The 15,500-nt window shown below is 41.2% G+C and overlaps 1 protein-coding gene across 1 annotated transcript in view; it reads right to left on the reverse strand.

Annotated features, from left to right (window-relative positions):
• LOC114641885 (fibrocystin-L-like) overlaps positions 1–15,500 on the reverse strand; it is a 169,815-nt gene that overhangs the window by 103,307 nt on the left and 51,008 nt on the right. Inside the window, exons 25-33 of the mRNA XM_051935585.1 lie at positions 14,591–14,738; positions 13,637–13,791; positions 12,902–13,024; positions 12,237–12,342; positions 11,003–11,122; positions 8,581–8,736; positions 6,442–6,563; positions 4,438–4,570; positions 2,405–2,597 (exon numbers count right to left, since the gene is read on the reverse strand). Of these exons, the coding sequence (XP_051791545.1) occupies positions 2,405–2,597; positions 4,438–4,570; positions 6,442–6,563; positions 8,581–8,736; positions 11,003–11,122; positions 12,237–12,342; positions 12,902–13,024; positions 13,637–13,791; positions 14,591–14,738 (1,256 nt within the window). The remainder of the gene's footprint in view (positions 1–2,404; positions 2,598–4,437; positions 4,571–6,441; positions 6,564–8,580; positions 8,737–11,002; positions 11,123–12,236; positions 12,343–12,901; positions 13,025–13,636; positions 13,792–14,590; positions 14,739–15,500) is intronic.

Raw genomic sequence — 15,500 nt, forward strand, 5'->3', positions numbered from 1 at the left:
ATGGTCTCCTCTCGTTTGTCACATTTCTCATGTCTCTGTGCTCTTATGTGTGTCCAGTGGTGAGCAACATAGACATCTTGCTGACAGGTCTCTTGGGCCGCATGGCTAACAGATTAAGTGAGGGCAGCAGTGCAGGTCCTCTCAGTGGCCTCATCCTGTTCATTGCCTGCACAACTCAGTTCTCAGAGATAATGTCGGAAAAGAGAATTTGTAGAAGTTACCGACCCTACATGCAGACCTGCTAAGTTTCAGCTCTCATTTATGTAGCGCTTGCAGTCCATACCCCTTTAATAACCTTATGACTAAGAGGAACTGTCCTGTTTTGGTCAGAGTTCCTCATCTGGCTGGGGTTTAAGGTCTCATTTCTGTTTCAGTCGTTTTTGGTGCCATTTATCAATGTTGTTGTCGCTTTTATCGTTTATATTCATTGCTGTTTGTTTTTGATTTTCTCTTTAAGCTGCCTGTGTTATGTCCCATGAATTTTATGGGTGGTACCTGAAGAGGCGGGGCCACCTGCCAATCATGGTCAGGAACTGCCCACCTCCCTAAAAATCTTGAGGGTCTCCCACAGTTCCTGGTGGTTCATTATGAATGCGCACTCGACTGGTTAAGTAAGTTCTTGTGTTTTGCTTGGCTTTTCTTGTGTTTTTCTGGATTTTTGAACCTTTGCTCTGTTTTTGGGTTCTATTCAATAAGGGCACGCACAAAAAGGCGACCTCAATTGGGCGCGGAGAATAAAAGCGCACATAAATAAAAGCGATCTTCAAAAGGGTGACCTCAATTGAGCGCCGAATAAAGGCGCGCGTAAATAAAGGCGAGCTTCAAAAGGATGACCTTCGGAGCGAATTAAATTAATTGTCCTTGATTATGCTAATAGACCGCATCTCGAATATCTATGTGGCATTGCACATAATCTACAGCTTCAAGTGTAACTTGCTTTCACCTTTTTATACATTCAGTCATACCCTTTAACTGCCAACTCCCTAAATATTCCCCATGCCAGGAGAAATCTGAACAATTTTCGTTTTTTTACTTTACATTTATTCAAGCAGTATTTACCTGATGAAATACCTGCTGAAATGTTTCAAATAAATGGTCAATCAAAGGACGTAGCTTGAACAAGCGGTCACGGTTTGGATCTTTCATATCTGGCTCAGATAACGGGCAGCAGTCCAGTTGAGATGCTGGGGATACACCCACTCAGCGCCGTCATCCGATGCGTCGTCATTCACAGTATCATGCAGCGCATGTTGCTGATCATCATTGTCGCTAAAATCTTATTCAGAACTGCTACAATCATAATCAGAATTATTGTCCAAAATCGCCTGCAAAACCTCACTTGAAGTCAGTTTACGTTTCGCCATATTCACAGCTTTCACTTTCGAATCACATCACGTGATCGGCCAATACAAGCGCAGAGTTGTCGAAATACAACGTAGTAATAATACCCATGCCAAACTGTCAGTTATACTACGCGCCAGGCATTCACGTAATCACAGGCAAATGTGCCGGATAATTCCAGCAGTATGGCGTCAACAATAAAGCTACGATGCCAGATATATCCGGCAGAGGGCGGATATTAATATAATTTTCTGTAATTTTGAAAACAACGAAATATAGAGAGCTTTAGAAATAGTTCGTTAGAAGTAGTTCGTTAGAAGTTCATGCATTAATTAATTGGATGTTTTAATATTCTTGCTTTCACCTTTTTATACGTTCAATCATTGCCTTTATCTAATAAATTTTCTGTAATTTTGTTGCGTTTGCCTTTATTCGCTGCGCCCAATTGACGTCACCCTTTTGAAGCACTCCTTTATTTGCGTGCGCATTTATTCGGTGCTCAATTGAGGTCGTCCTTTTGGAGATCGCTTTTATTTATGTGCGCTTTTATTCGCCGCGCCCAATTGAGGTCGCTCTTTTGAAGGTCGCCTTTATGTGCGCGCCCTTATTGATGGATACCGTTTTTGACCTCGGCCATTGGATTGTGTACTGGGACCTTGCTTTTTGGGCTCCACAGAGCTTCACCGTGTGACACAGCATTTGTGAAAACTAAAACGTTTTTCATTTTTATAATAATTTTGTGTTTGCCTTCTTATCTAGCTGGGATTAAGCACTATATAAATGTAATGAATTATTATTATTATTAGTGGACGTTATTGGGAGTGCTTTAGCAATGTTTTGGATTTACATGCTTTGGAACTTGTAGATCACAACAGGAATAGAATGAGCTTGATCAGCTAAATGAGACCCAAAATTACCCTATGTGTCCCCACCTTAACTCTGTCAATATGTCAGCTATGGGTGAAAATCTGGTAGCCATTCTCCAGTTTCTCAGACTCACACACTTGGCTTGTTCAGGGCCTTCTGTTCACGCCAATGATGCCAATCCCCACAGTATGCTTACCTGGCGCTGGCAAATCCCCAGTTTTTGACTTTTACTTGGATATTATGCAGCCCTGGTAGGAGGACTGGTAGTAAGCAAATAATTTCAGAATCTGTCCATTTCATTATGCTGCACTCTGCTTTGTCGATCAACACCGAGCTTTGGGGGTCCCAGGTCTGGAAATTGCTTCCTGAAATTGTGAGATTGGTTCTTTCTAAAAAGAAAAAAGAACAACAGTCTGAGAAATGGATTACGATGGCAAAGGAACTCCTGCACTTTAACATTAACATTATGGGGCACACGCAGAGTAACTGAGGGTTACTGTGAGCTTAAAGTCACAGGGAGATGATGAAGACACGAGAAACTGATGTTAACAGTAAGCGAGGGATCAGAACATCAGGAGAGCGAAACGAGAAACCAGGAACCAAAATGGGCAAAATGACATTGAAAGTCAAATTCAGAAAAATGTCATTCCGTCAGTAAGAAGAGTTTCTGCATCCAACAAGGGATAAAGGCAAAGTGTAATCACCACAATATTTACATTTTTACATGTGAGGATATCACTAGTGAGACAATCGCGGTTACAAAGAAAATCAAGACCCATCAGGCCAATAATACCAGCAATGGATTCCTCAGGTGTCAAAATCCTAACACTAGACAAATGTACACACCTACACTGTGACTCGTGCTGACAGCACACAAATGATGATGTTCTACCAGTGTCTGGTCACAGGGGTGCTCTTTAGGTACAGTAGTGGGATGTTGGGGCAGTGCCATGAAAACAAGCTAAGCAAGGCAGACCCCCTCGGTCTCCTGGGCACAGGGCAGAAGGATGTTGGCCAGTTTCTGTGTTTTGGTGGTAATGGGGACACTACAAAACTGGGTCACCCAAAATCTTCTTAGAATATGCAGTATGTTACATAAAGGTTAAAAAAAGGTTGCTGTCTTCATTTCATCATTATCAGATGTTCTGATTATTTAAACCTTAATTTGTTAAAGAGCAGGTGAGTTGGCAGGGATAACACAGAAGGAGCTGCAGCCTTTCAGCGTTCAGTGGCATTTGTCCCTGTGTCATTAACTGTAATTATTGTATATACTAGCGGATAAGTTTTAACACAGATAAGTCAAGTTTTAATTTTACCGTACAATTTCCAGTCTTTCATAATGTCGGTTGAATGCGGAAAACTCAGGCTATTGGTCCAAGAGATTACGATATGTGAAGCAATGTTTGCACTGATTTGTGTTTTTTGTATCTCACACCCTCATACACTTTTATCGTAAAAGCATCCCTTATCTTTTAATGGAGCATTCGATTAGAAGAAAATGTGAAGCTGGTTTTAAATTAAACATCTTTGAAGTGGCAAAAGAAATTGGTAACTGCGCTGCTGCCATAAACTTTGATGCATCCGAGAAACTGGTGCAAGAAAATGTAAAAAACAAAAAAATGAAGTGACACATTTTTGAACTGGGCGTATAAGTCGGGGTCTGATTTTATGATCAATTTTTCAGGTTTCAAGACCTGACTTATATGTGAGTATATACAGTAATCACATTGCAATTAAGGGAGCAGAAAAGGAGAGAAAAGCACGCTGGCTAAAATCATAAATATTCTTCAAAATACAGAATAAGAGAGTAAGGAAAACAAGAGCAGCAAATTAGAAATGAGATCATTTACAGGGAAATATGGCTCAACAATGGTGCAGTCACATGGGGGTCCCCCGTAAAGACTGAAATTGGGAACTCCCACTTTACATGATACCCTCATTATCCCCTGGAGCATCTCCAGGACAAGGCTGACCACCGAGCTCCAGGGAGCGCAAGTGGAAGGCTTTCAGCTACTTAGATACCCCGACATCTCAAATCAATCTGTCCATTATATGGAGTCTTTTCTGCTCATCTCTATATCTACTGTGTCATGCTTTTCATATTTGTTTGCCTTTTCTTACTATTTACACGCTATATGACTGAAACTCTCCAGTGTTTTCTACTCACAAAGGAGAGCTGATGCTAAAAACTAGAAAAATGCAGAGTAATAAATGTCCATAATCACTTACCAATTGCGAAAAAGCTGGCTGGACGTATTTGTGTGATGGCGGGTGTCACTGCCGTATCGTATGTGAAGAAAGCACTGAGGGTGATGTCCACTCCCTCCACTGTCACAGTCACATTATAGGAGCCGGCGGCATCCTATGGGAGAGGAATTCTTGGTTAACAGTGATGCTCAAGAACTTTCAAAGTTTCAGACCTAAACATTCTGAGTTGTGCTTACATGTCATTCGTTGCCTGACTGCCTTCCTGTCTGTCTGTCTGCTTGTCTGCCTGCCTGTCCGCATGAATCAATTCACCTCCCAGTGGACTCACTTCATGGACATTTAGTGCACTTATTCTTTGAGCACATTTGTTGGGATAAAGAGCACTTTGAAGGTAACAGCACCCACACCGTATCAGCAGATTCTCCCCCTTGGGGTCCAGATGACTTGCCCCTTAACTTTAATAAATAGAGCCCCTCTGATGACAGCGCCCTTGTCAGCCACCTATGTTGCCTAATGGATTGGCCTGCTCTGGCCATAAAGTCCTACAATGGGTAGTGCCCATAGCTGAAAAGATTGCTGGGACCTCTCTGCCCACCATTAAAGACAGCTTTATAAACCGGTGTAGCCTTGTGAGGGGCCACTTCCTGGGGGTCTCTTTGTCCCACTTCCATCTGGCAAGAGGGTACTGCAACATATGAATGCATCCTGCTGGGCCCTGCAACAGTCTGTACCCCCTTGGCAATTTGGACTCTGAACTCTGTGCTGCCTCCCTGCCCTCAGATCTGCTCCTGGCAGTTAGTACATTTGTTACATGAGTTACTACTGGTGTTTTGTTTTGTTTTTGTTACTTCTTTTTATTATTTCTTCATTACTATTTATTCACGTACCTATTAGTTATTTATCTCTTCAATCATTCTGTTTATAGTACTGTACTGGTCTTTACCTGTCTTGAGCTTGTCCTGTGTTTATGTTGCACTGCATTTCCGGTTATTTTGTGCCACAGTATGATTCCATACGCTGTATGGGTGATGTGACAATAAAGCCACATGACGTTACTTGACTTGAAAATCCCACAAGTGATGCCATTTTCACCAGAAATGATTGAATTTTACTGACATATACATTCGTACAGGACTAGTTATCCATGGGTTATTTTTACTGACTTTTTATTAGCTGCTAGTTAAACAAACAAGCTTGATGGTGTGACGGGCAACCACAGCCATTACCTGGCCGGGGCACCAATGGAATTGAAGGACCAGTGGAGAGAGCGTCGGTGAGGCAATACCTCCTCTGGGATGCTTGAGGGCAGCCCTCTTTGTCGGCTGTGGCACCACGGACTCGCACAGGGCATGCTGGGAGCTGAAGTTTGGTGCAGCCCCATTGGGTTCCATGGAGGATGCCAAGGGGAGCTGCAGTGCCCTACAGTGGGCTTTCAGTACATCTAGGAGTGATTCCAGGGAATACTGATGAGGCATCTGAGACACTCTTGGGACCTGAATAAGAGGAGCCGCCTCACTCCATTCGGGCCCTGAGTCGGGAGGAAGTGGAGGAGGAAGGACTGCGCTGTGCTCTGTGCCTTGTGTGCTGTGAAGGCAACAGTGATAATGAACTGTGTGCTGTGTGTCCTGCCTGTCTATGTCGGGGTTAGGCCGGGCCTCACAATGGACTGAATGGACTCCTCTTGTTTGTCAGAGTTCTTATAGAAATTAAAAACTTACTGACGTGAGATGATTCAAACAGGACTGGACTGACAGAGGTCCTCCAGTAATAATTGTTCTACCCCACGTCATGCTATAAAATGAAACCTGTCCAAATAGGTCTTAGGTCACCAAATTCTCCTGAATGTCACACCATGGTTTCAAATCCGGAGTTGATAACAAATATGCCACACTTTTATAATAAAATGCGAATTAAACCCTCACTTGATTGGCTACAGCTTTTCCTAATGAAGTGCTGCAGCTCAATGAGGAAAAAGTCCAAGCTGAAGGACCTGAAAGAGCGCGTCATGTCAAGCAGTTGACTTACCGCTGGAGTTGTGCACTGGAGGCTGTTCAGGTTTACACTCAAGACGGGGCAGAGCTTATTATTGATGCTGATGGCGGAGTTTTCACTGAATCCATAGCCTGATATCGTGAGCACAGTCCCACCTGAAACAAATAACAAATTGAATATTCATGTTTGTTTATACCAAAAAAAAAGTTCATTCTGGAATCAGATTCAGACATGCAAAGTCATATTTGTATCGTGACCGTGTCTTATAAATCATCCGTTTGGGATTTCTGTAAGAGAAGTCTCAATAGTCATATTATTGAGGTTGTTTCTCTTTGCAGATAATGCTGTATCCGACCACATAACCTCCAGGAGTGCCTACCATAGCCACCGACATTGTGTCTCGACAACGGCAACACAAAATGGCAGCACAGAGGAAAAACAAAATGGCAATGAAAATGATGACAAATATTTTACTAATAACTGAAAATAATTTCCAAAATAAAAATAAACTCAAAAAACCTTTAATAGAAATTAATCAAAGGCTTAAACAAACATACAGTAATTAACCAACATGTAGAATCATAAAAATTAATCATTGAAAATCACACATGGAAAACCTCCGAGGAAGTGTTCACGATCTTTAGCGTCATTGTGCCTGTTGTGGTGTAGTGAGCGTGTCCTCCCTGATTTTCTTTTAACGGATGCTTTGCTTTGTGTTTTGAATTTTATTTTGTTAGTTCTTTGGCTTCTTTTCTATGTTTACTTTAACACTTCTTACATTTTTGGCCCTATTTTATTATCTTCAATATGTACTCATATGCCTACATTAAGCCTAAGGGGGCGGGAACCCCTAATGCTGCAGTTGGAACCCCGCACCTCAGTAAACCTACAAACACCACAATGTCTGCTTCAGCAGCGTTAAAAACGTATTTGGGACGTACTTGTTGGGTTTTTCTTTTTTTGACCTTTTTTTTTTCTCGTTTTTTGACTTTACTTTTGATATTTCCACTGATTTTGTTTTTGCTATTAGTTATTAAGTTATTATTAGTTATAAGTTATTGCTTGCAATCATCTCTTGCTTTGAATATTCAATTTCTCTTAATAAGTCTTGAAACACAAAAGGAACACATTGTGTGGGTGATTATGAGCCTGACGTGTCACAGTATTAGAGCTACTGGTCATTTTTCTTGGAGATTTTTAGCATTTCTTCTTAATGGGGTTGTGCAGGCCACAAAGCCTGCTGCTTGAGTTTTGCTTTTAAGGCCTATTTGTTTTATTTTAGGCCTCATTTGAATCTTGAGGTGAGATTTTGGGTTATGTGAGCTGGGCAGATCAAGACCGCTTCGGGGATGTCATGTGACATGATGTAAGAGGGCGTGTCCTTAGCAACAGATGCTACGCCTTAGCGATGGGCAAACAAAATGGCAGCACTCTTTAAGAAACATATGGCGGTAAATAATAACCAAAGCATAATGAAAAAAGTTTACTATTAACTAAAAACACAATAAAAATATAAAACAAAGTTCAGAAGTCTTGTGAAATATCAATTTCTAAAATTAGGGATATTTATTTATTTTTATTTTTCTGAGGAACTATGTTTGTCCTTATTAAGTATATTTCCTGATTTTATTTGCCTCTTGAGAAAATTATTTTTATTATGATAACATTTCTTTACGATGTTGCCATTGTGTCTTTCAGTCACTTGTGTCTCTCCCGGTTGCAAAGAGGCTCGGCCCTGTGCAGCATGATGGCTGACGTCATTGACTTCACACAACTTCACTACACGCTGCTCCTGGTATCCGTGATTAACTTCATTTCTTTAGAAAAAAACAAATAAATGAAATGATGACACTTTTGCTTCATTTTCGTTCACCTGCCATTTTAAGTCACTCTGTGACCTTTTTGACTATGAGTTTGCTTTGAGCTTTGATCGAGTCATTTGCTTCTTCTAATCTTTCTTTTTTTGTCCATAAATTTGATTCATTTCCTGTTCCTGTTCCAGTTTTACTTTCTCACTGTCACCCTCAATTCATTAAAACAAGAACTCAGTGGTACTGAATAAAGTTACAAGAACAAAGTAAAATATTTAAAATGTGTAAAAAAAGAATAAGAAAGAAAAAGACCCAACATCCACCCTTCATAACTGGTCTAGTTATTCAAGCCGCGGCCTACCTGCTGTGCTGCCGGATGGAGGTGCAAATGTGAACGATCCTCCAGGTAGGATGGTGAAGTTGAAGGAATTCTTAGCAAAGCCAACACCTGGCACGTGGACTGTGACCGGAGCCGAGCCAGAGGTTGTATTTCCAATTCTGCAGGTGATCTGAGTGTCTGAGAAAAGAAGAAAACACAAATTGGAAAGAGAGGTGAGGTCAACTGTGTGGCTAACAGTAAAGGAATTGAACTTCAGGCCACAAGAACACCAGTTCAGTCTGCAGGAAGAAGGCGTCTCAGTCTCACACTCCACAATGTGAAGAGATCTGTAGAACTTATGAACGAGGCACAACATTAACATTTCCACTTCTCTGATGTGGTCTGGACGTGACAATAGATAGATAGTGTGAAGGATGGCCGGCTACAGACTCCAGTCGACACCCCCAGGCTGCCAGGAGGAGCCCTCCGGACAGCATGATCGTGCCCCGAGTTCCAGCAGGGCCTCATGGACTTTGTAGTTTGTATACACAGCCCTGCTGGATACCTTGGGGGCCACAGGGAGTCGCTGTAGGGGGGCTAGTGGGCTCTTATGTGCCCTATAACCCGGGAGTGCGTCATCATCACATGATAGGAAGGAACGACGTGCTCCCGGGCTGAAGAAAAGGACTGTTTAACCTGACCTGGAGGGAATAAGGACTTGTGGGTTTGGCCGGGAACCACTTCCGGGTCAGGGGATATAAAAGGACTGTGGGAAAGCCCAGACACTGAGCTGAGCTGGGAGGTAGGAGGGCGAAGTGTCTGGGCAAGGAGGAAAGAGTATTGTTGTAAGAGAGAGAATTGTAGTTTATGAGTGTGGAGTGGAGGGTGTTTTGTGCACAGTTTAATTATAAAATAAATAATAATTATACTTTCACCTGGTGTTCAGAATGGTACCTGAGGGTTCAAGAGGTGGACCACGCCTCTATCTGCTTCAATAGATAGATACTTTATTAATCCCAATGGGAAATTCACAATAAAAAAAAAAAAAATTACTTTCAACAAATTACCTAAACACGTGTGAGGCAATGACCAAAATAATATAACATACTTATAAGAATATCAAAGCATATATATATATATATATATATATGTCCTGTATATAGATATACTGTATATGTATGTAAATGAAAGACAAATAAACAAATTCAAAACATTAAACTCCAAAAGCTCAGTTGAGCCTTTTCTCTCCACATAACTTATGAATTCTGGTCTTTCAGTTCATGTGGTTAAGATGGAGAAGTCCTTCAGCTCATTATACAGCTTTTATTGCCGGCTCCATGGCATTCGTTGGCACACAGTTAGTTTCTGCACTGGCTGACTTCTCCCCACACCGAGATATTGTGTGAGTGGGTGTCTGTGAGATGCTACTCTGCACTTTCTTACTGGCTAGCTTGGCCACCTGTCCTAGAGAGGTTGAAATTTAAGTAATCCATGCAAACCTCAATGTTAACCTTTTTCAGGGTACCATCTGTTGGAATTTATTTTGCTATGCCTGTAGTAATAAAATGCATTTGTCATTCCAACAAATGGGATATCACAAACATTTGCAGAAATAAAGTGCATTATTACAAATTTTTGTGATGTACCATCTGTTGAAATGACAAATGCAGCAGCGCCTTTTATCCACCTAATGAAAGGATACATGTCTCTGCATCTGTGTGTCTATCCAGTTGCTATATCTCTGTCATATTCATGTCCAATAAATATTACATCACAAACATTTGTACTAACAAAAGGCATTACTAGAACTGTTTGTAGTAGTAGTGTATTGTACCATGTTAGCCATCATGGATGCAATGACAAGTCAAGCAAAATGACACCTTATGATATGCAAGCTTTTGAGGAAGATCAGGCCCCTTCTTCAGGCAAGATGTAATCGGAAAATGTTTGTGATGTGCCATGTGTTGGAATGACAAATGCAATGCATACATCTGTGTTTTATGCCATTTCATATGGGATTTGTAAAAGTAGTGTTAACGTTTGTGATGCACCCTCTGTTGGAATGATGAAGACATAGCAACAAGATGGTCACACAGATACACAGACACTTGGCCTTTTATAAAGAATGCATGTGTTTGTGTGTGTCTGTGAACAATTGTAACCTATCCTGATCTCGTAAATCACTGTATATAAAGATATCAGCCACAGACACGTATACATACAGTGGTAATTTGTACATTTTTAAGAAGTGCCATCCTATTCTGCTGCTTTTACTGGCTAATTTTCTAACGAGATGATGAACAACACCAGAGTTGTGACTGTTGGCCCAGTGCCTTTATTAGCCCCACTAAATCATTCTACCTGCCAGGTCTTCAGCCACTCATCCATCCATTTCCAGTTCGGACAGAGAGTCAAGCAGAGTACAACATCAGATAAATTATGGGATATTTAAGAACCTACATACCACTTAAAGTGACAATGAAACAGGCACGGCTGCCAACAGAAACAGATGGCTTCCCATTGGCTGATTGACTTGTAAACCTGGAACCTGTCACCGTCAGAATGGTATCTGATACTGAAAATCCTGAAAAAAACCCATAAAAATGTAATAAATGAGATGATGGGCATAGATAGATAGATAGATAGATAGATAGATAGATAGATAGATAGATAGATAGATAGATAGATAGATAGATAGATAGATAGATAGATAGATAGATAGATAGATAGATAGATAGATAGATAGATAGATAGATAGATAGATAGATAGATAGATCATTCTTTACATTTATATAGTGCTTTCCCACTACTGCAGTGCTTCAGTGACAGGGGAGTCACTTCAACCACCACTAAGGTGTAGCACCCACATGGATGATGTGACAGCAGCCATTTTTTCTGCCAGTGTGGTCACCACACGTTAGCTGCTAGGTAGTGGAGTGACGAGAGACAGTTATCCAGTTTGAGACAGGGGATGATTAGGGGGGTAGAATGACTAGGTCTTGGTGGGCATTTAGCCAGGACAGCCTACTCTTTATGAAGGAGATCCAGGGATATTTTATGACCACAGGGAGTCAGAACCTCAGTTTTACATCTCATCTAAAGGACAGCCCCATTTTCACAGCACAGTCTCCCAGTCCCTGCACTGGGGTGTTGGGATCCACACACAGTCTACAGGGTGAGCTGGCCTCACCAACACTTCTTCCAGTAGCAACCAAAGCTTTTCCTGGTTGGTCTCCCATCCAAGTACTGGCTGAGCCTGAACAGGCTTAGCTTCAGGTAGATGACCTCTTCTGAAGTGCATAGGTAGATAATGAAAGGCACTATACATCATATGTAACAGTAAGACTCAGGCAAGGCACACTTGTGCTGGTGAGAACATCATGTGATTTGGAGATAGGGGTCAGGGGGTACATTGAGTACTGAATCTGAGATAAATCTTCACATTTATAATATGAAATTTTGGACAAACATCTGGTAACTGTCTTGAATGGGGGCTACTAGGGAGTGGTCATCCAGGTTAAAGCATAAGACCCTAAAGGAGGGGGCCAGTTACTTTTGCTGGATGGTCCAGAGTGGACAGCCAGTGGTTCTCCTTTGGTGCCAAGTGTGTGTCTAACAGATCAGAGTGTAGATTAGCGTCAAAGTCCATTGGTGGTGCCAGTAACATCTGCCCCCATGCCAGCCTGTCAAACAAGTACCTGTTGTGGGGCTTATTCCAGATATAACCGGAGTCTTCAGTGGATCCCATTGATAAGAACAGTTACCCGAACACATAGAGATGATGTTATTGATATAAACTTGAACCTGACGAGAAGAAATGCAATCAAGTAAGTTGGATGCCACCTTGAGATTCAAGTAACGTCAAACCACATTTTCAGTGTTTCATTCAGATAAATAAAAAAACAGGTCAGTGAGCAAATCAAAGCATCTGGGATGGGATGGTAAGGACAAGTGGCTTAGAGAAGCAAGGAGGAGAGGACTGAAATTCTGGAGTTAACTGAAGGGAAGACCAAGTATGAAATAAGGGGCAGGGAAATGAGGAGGAGGATCTGGAGGAGAGGAAGAAATGAATTAGACTTCTCAAGGAAGTTTGCTCATCACAATGGGATATGTGGTGCATAAGAAGACTCTGAAAGACAATGCCATCCATTCTCAGATACAATTCATTCAATTTAAAGTTAGAGATGGCCACAGCGTATCCCAGAATTGAGCAAAGTGGGAAATAGTTAAGAGGTTGCAGGTCCACCTGTTTTAGAAACGCAGTACACAGCACAGCACAATATCTAGTAGTTTACAGTATTTAGTATCCTGCTACTGTATATACAGTATATTCGATGACCAAGTTTACTATGAAACATTATACCTGAGGCTTTCGATGAGGCACACGGAAGAAATCTGCTAAAACATTCTGCTTAAATAAGCCTCCTTCTCTTTCACTATAAGCGTACAGATAGGCGTTCTTCCCAATGACTGAGGAGCTGTTAATCTGAAAAGGAACAAAATGGATCAGACGCTTTACACTCATGATGACCTAACTAATCTAATGGTGACTCAGGTGGTCGGTAAGGCAGGGCATTGCTGTCAACACACACATGTAAATAGTGACACATGGGCCATCTGGAATGGGATTATTGATGGAGAACGGCCACAGTGCTAAAGAACAAAATGGAGTGCTTAAGGAGGTACAGATTGAATCTCTTGATGTGTATTTTCAGAAACCTGTGCACACTGTGGAAATTCCTGGAAACTGGAAGCTAGCAGATGTTATCCCATTATATGAAAAATGTGACCAGAAGGAGGAGGAGAAGAAAATGGTGATCAGGAAAGTTCAATTAACTATTGGCATGCGAGCTTAACGTGCATCACTGGGAAACTAATTATTAAGGAGGAGACTGAGCATCTCCCAAAAACAGGTGTCACATATGTTAACAACTGGTCGGCATGAGTTCAAACTGGGAACGTTGTGTTTGACTGATGTGCTGGAATTCTATGAGGAAGCAGTAAAACCAAAACTGACAGAGAACCGCTTGGCTAACGATGCAAAAAAAAAGTATGGAATAAATTACAGTGAAATACAGTAAGTAAATGAAACAAATACCTGGAGTACAGGTTGTTTGCCAGGAGCACTCAGCCAAGTCACTCTCCATCCATACCCTCGACAGTCGCCCCATCCTGAGACTTCTAATTGTCCCATACCTGGGATGCGCTCCAGGGCATACTTCAGATAGGCAGCTGAAATGTTCACTGGGAGATCTATGGAAGAAATAGACGAGAAACACAATGAATGTTATATAGCGCCTTTCTCAACTGTAATTGTTATATAGTGCCTTAGATTTTGTTTCTGTCTACTTGTTATATAATTCATTTCTTATCTATCTATCTATCTATCTATCTATCTATCTATCTATCTATCTATCTATCTATCTATCTATCTATCTATCTATCTATCTATCTATCTATCTATCTATCTATCTATCTATCTATCTATCTATCTATCTATCTATCTATCTATCTATCTATCTATCTATCTATCTATCTATCTATCTATCTATCACTCATATGCATTGCGGAGTCTCCATTGTGTTGTATATTCGACTTACCAAGTTACCTTTCAAAGACAGGTAATAGAATACATTTAAAAAACATTTGATGCCACTTGCCCTAGGTGTATCTTTAGCACCTTTCCCCATATCCTCATGCATCTCTTCTTCTCTTGAGCGCGTTCCCATAAAGCTTAATTCTCAGGCTCTGTCATTTCAAGGCAACTTGTTCATCTCCCATTTATTTTTCTATTTCCCGTCTATAAAGGTGACTCTCAGTGTGCCTCCTCTGTCAATTCCCCTCCTTCCCCTTCTTGCGCTTCCTCTTTCATTTGCATCACCAAAGCCAAATTGATCAATCACACTGAAGCCAAACTGGCTAATCAGATTCCTTGCAGGGACAAGACATCTACACAAACACACACACACACACATACACACACAGACCTCAGTGTTTTATTATATAGTAGAAATGCCTGCGCCACAGCTAATGCCAGAATGTTTCAACTTACTGTTAATTTTTTGACCATAGATGCTCACACCAAAGGAGCCCATGATCGGAGATGACGCCGCCTGGACTCTTGTCACCGTGAATGTAGTCAGGTTATTCCAGTTGGAACCTTGGTAGACAATTTCATTCTCACCATCACCTGAAATATTCTTTAAGACAAGAGGAAAAAGAGAAAGCTTTACGTATATATTTGTGAAAAGTACAAAACTCTTTTCTCTGTCACAGGTGACTATAAAGAAAACTCTTCAATGACTGGTATCCATTTATAAAAGGTGTGAGTGTATAAACAGACTGCTGGATAACCAACCCCACCTTGATTTACCAGTCCAAATGTTGTGCAGTCAGGCCAGCAGGTGACTCTGAACTGCACAGTGCGGCCTATACAGCAGCTAGATGGTCCCCTGGCTTCACCTGGGCTTAGGGCTTGCTCAAGACTTCCCCCTTCAGGCCACTGATAATAAACACATGTTGATATGGTCCAAAAAGAGATGAAAAATGAAGTGAGGTGTACAAGATACATGAAGGTGGATTTTGGTGTCCCGAGATGTAACCTGTTTTTTAGATAGATAGATAGATAGATAGATAGATAGATAGATAGATAGATAGATAGATAGATAGATAGATAGATAGATAGATAGATAGATAGATAGATAGATAGATAGATAGATACTTTATTAATCCCAAGGGGAAATTCACATACTCCAGCAGCAGCATACTGATACAAAAACAATATTAAATTAAAGAGTAATAAAAATGCAGGTAAAAACAGACAGTAACTTTGAATAATGTTAATGTTTACCCCCAGGTGGAATTGAAGAGTTGCATAGTGTGGGGAGAAACGATCTCCTCAGTCTGTCAGTGGAGCAGGACATTGACAGCAGTCTGTTGCTGAAGCTGCTCCTCTGTCTGGA

Source organism: Erpetoichthys calabaricus, chromosome 13, assembly GCF_900747795.2.
Source record: "Erpetoichthys calabaricus chromosome 13, fErpCal1.3, whole genome shotgun sequence".
NCBI lineage: Eukaryota > Metazoa > Chordata > Cladistia > Polypteriformes > Polypteridae > Erpetoichthys > Erpetoichthys calabaricus.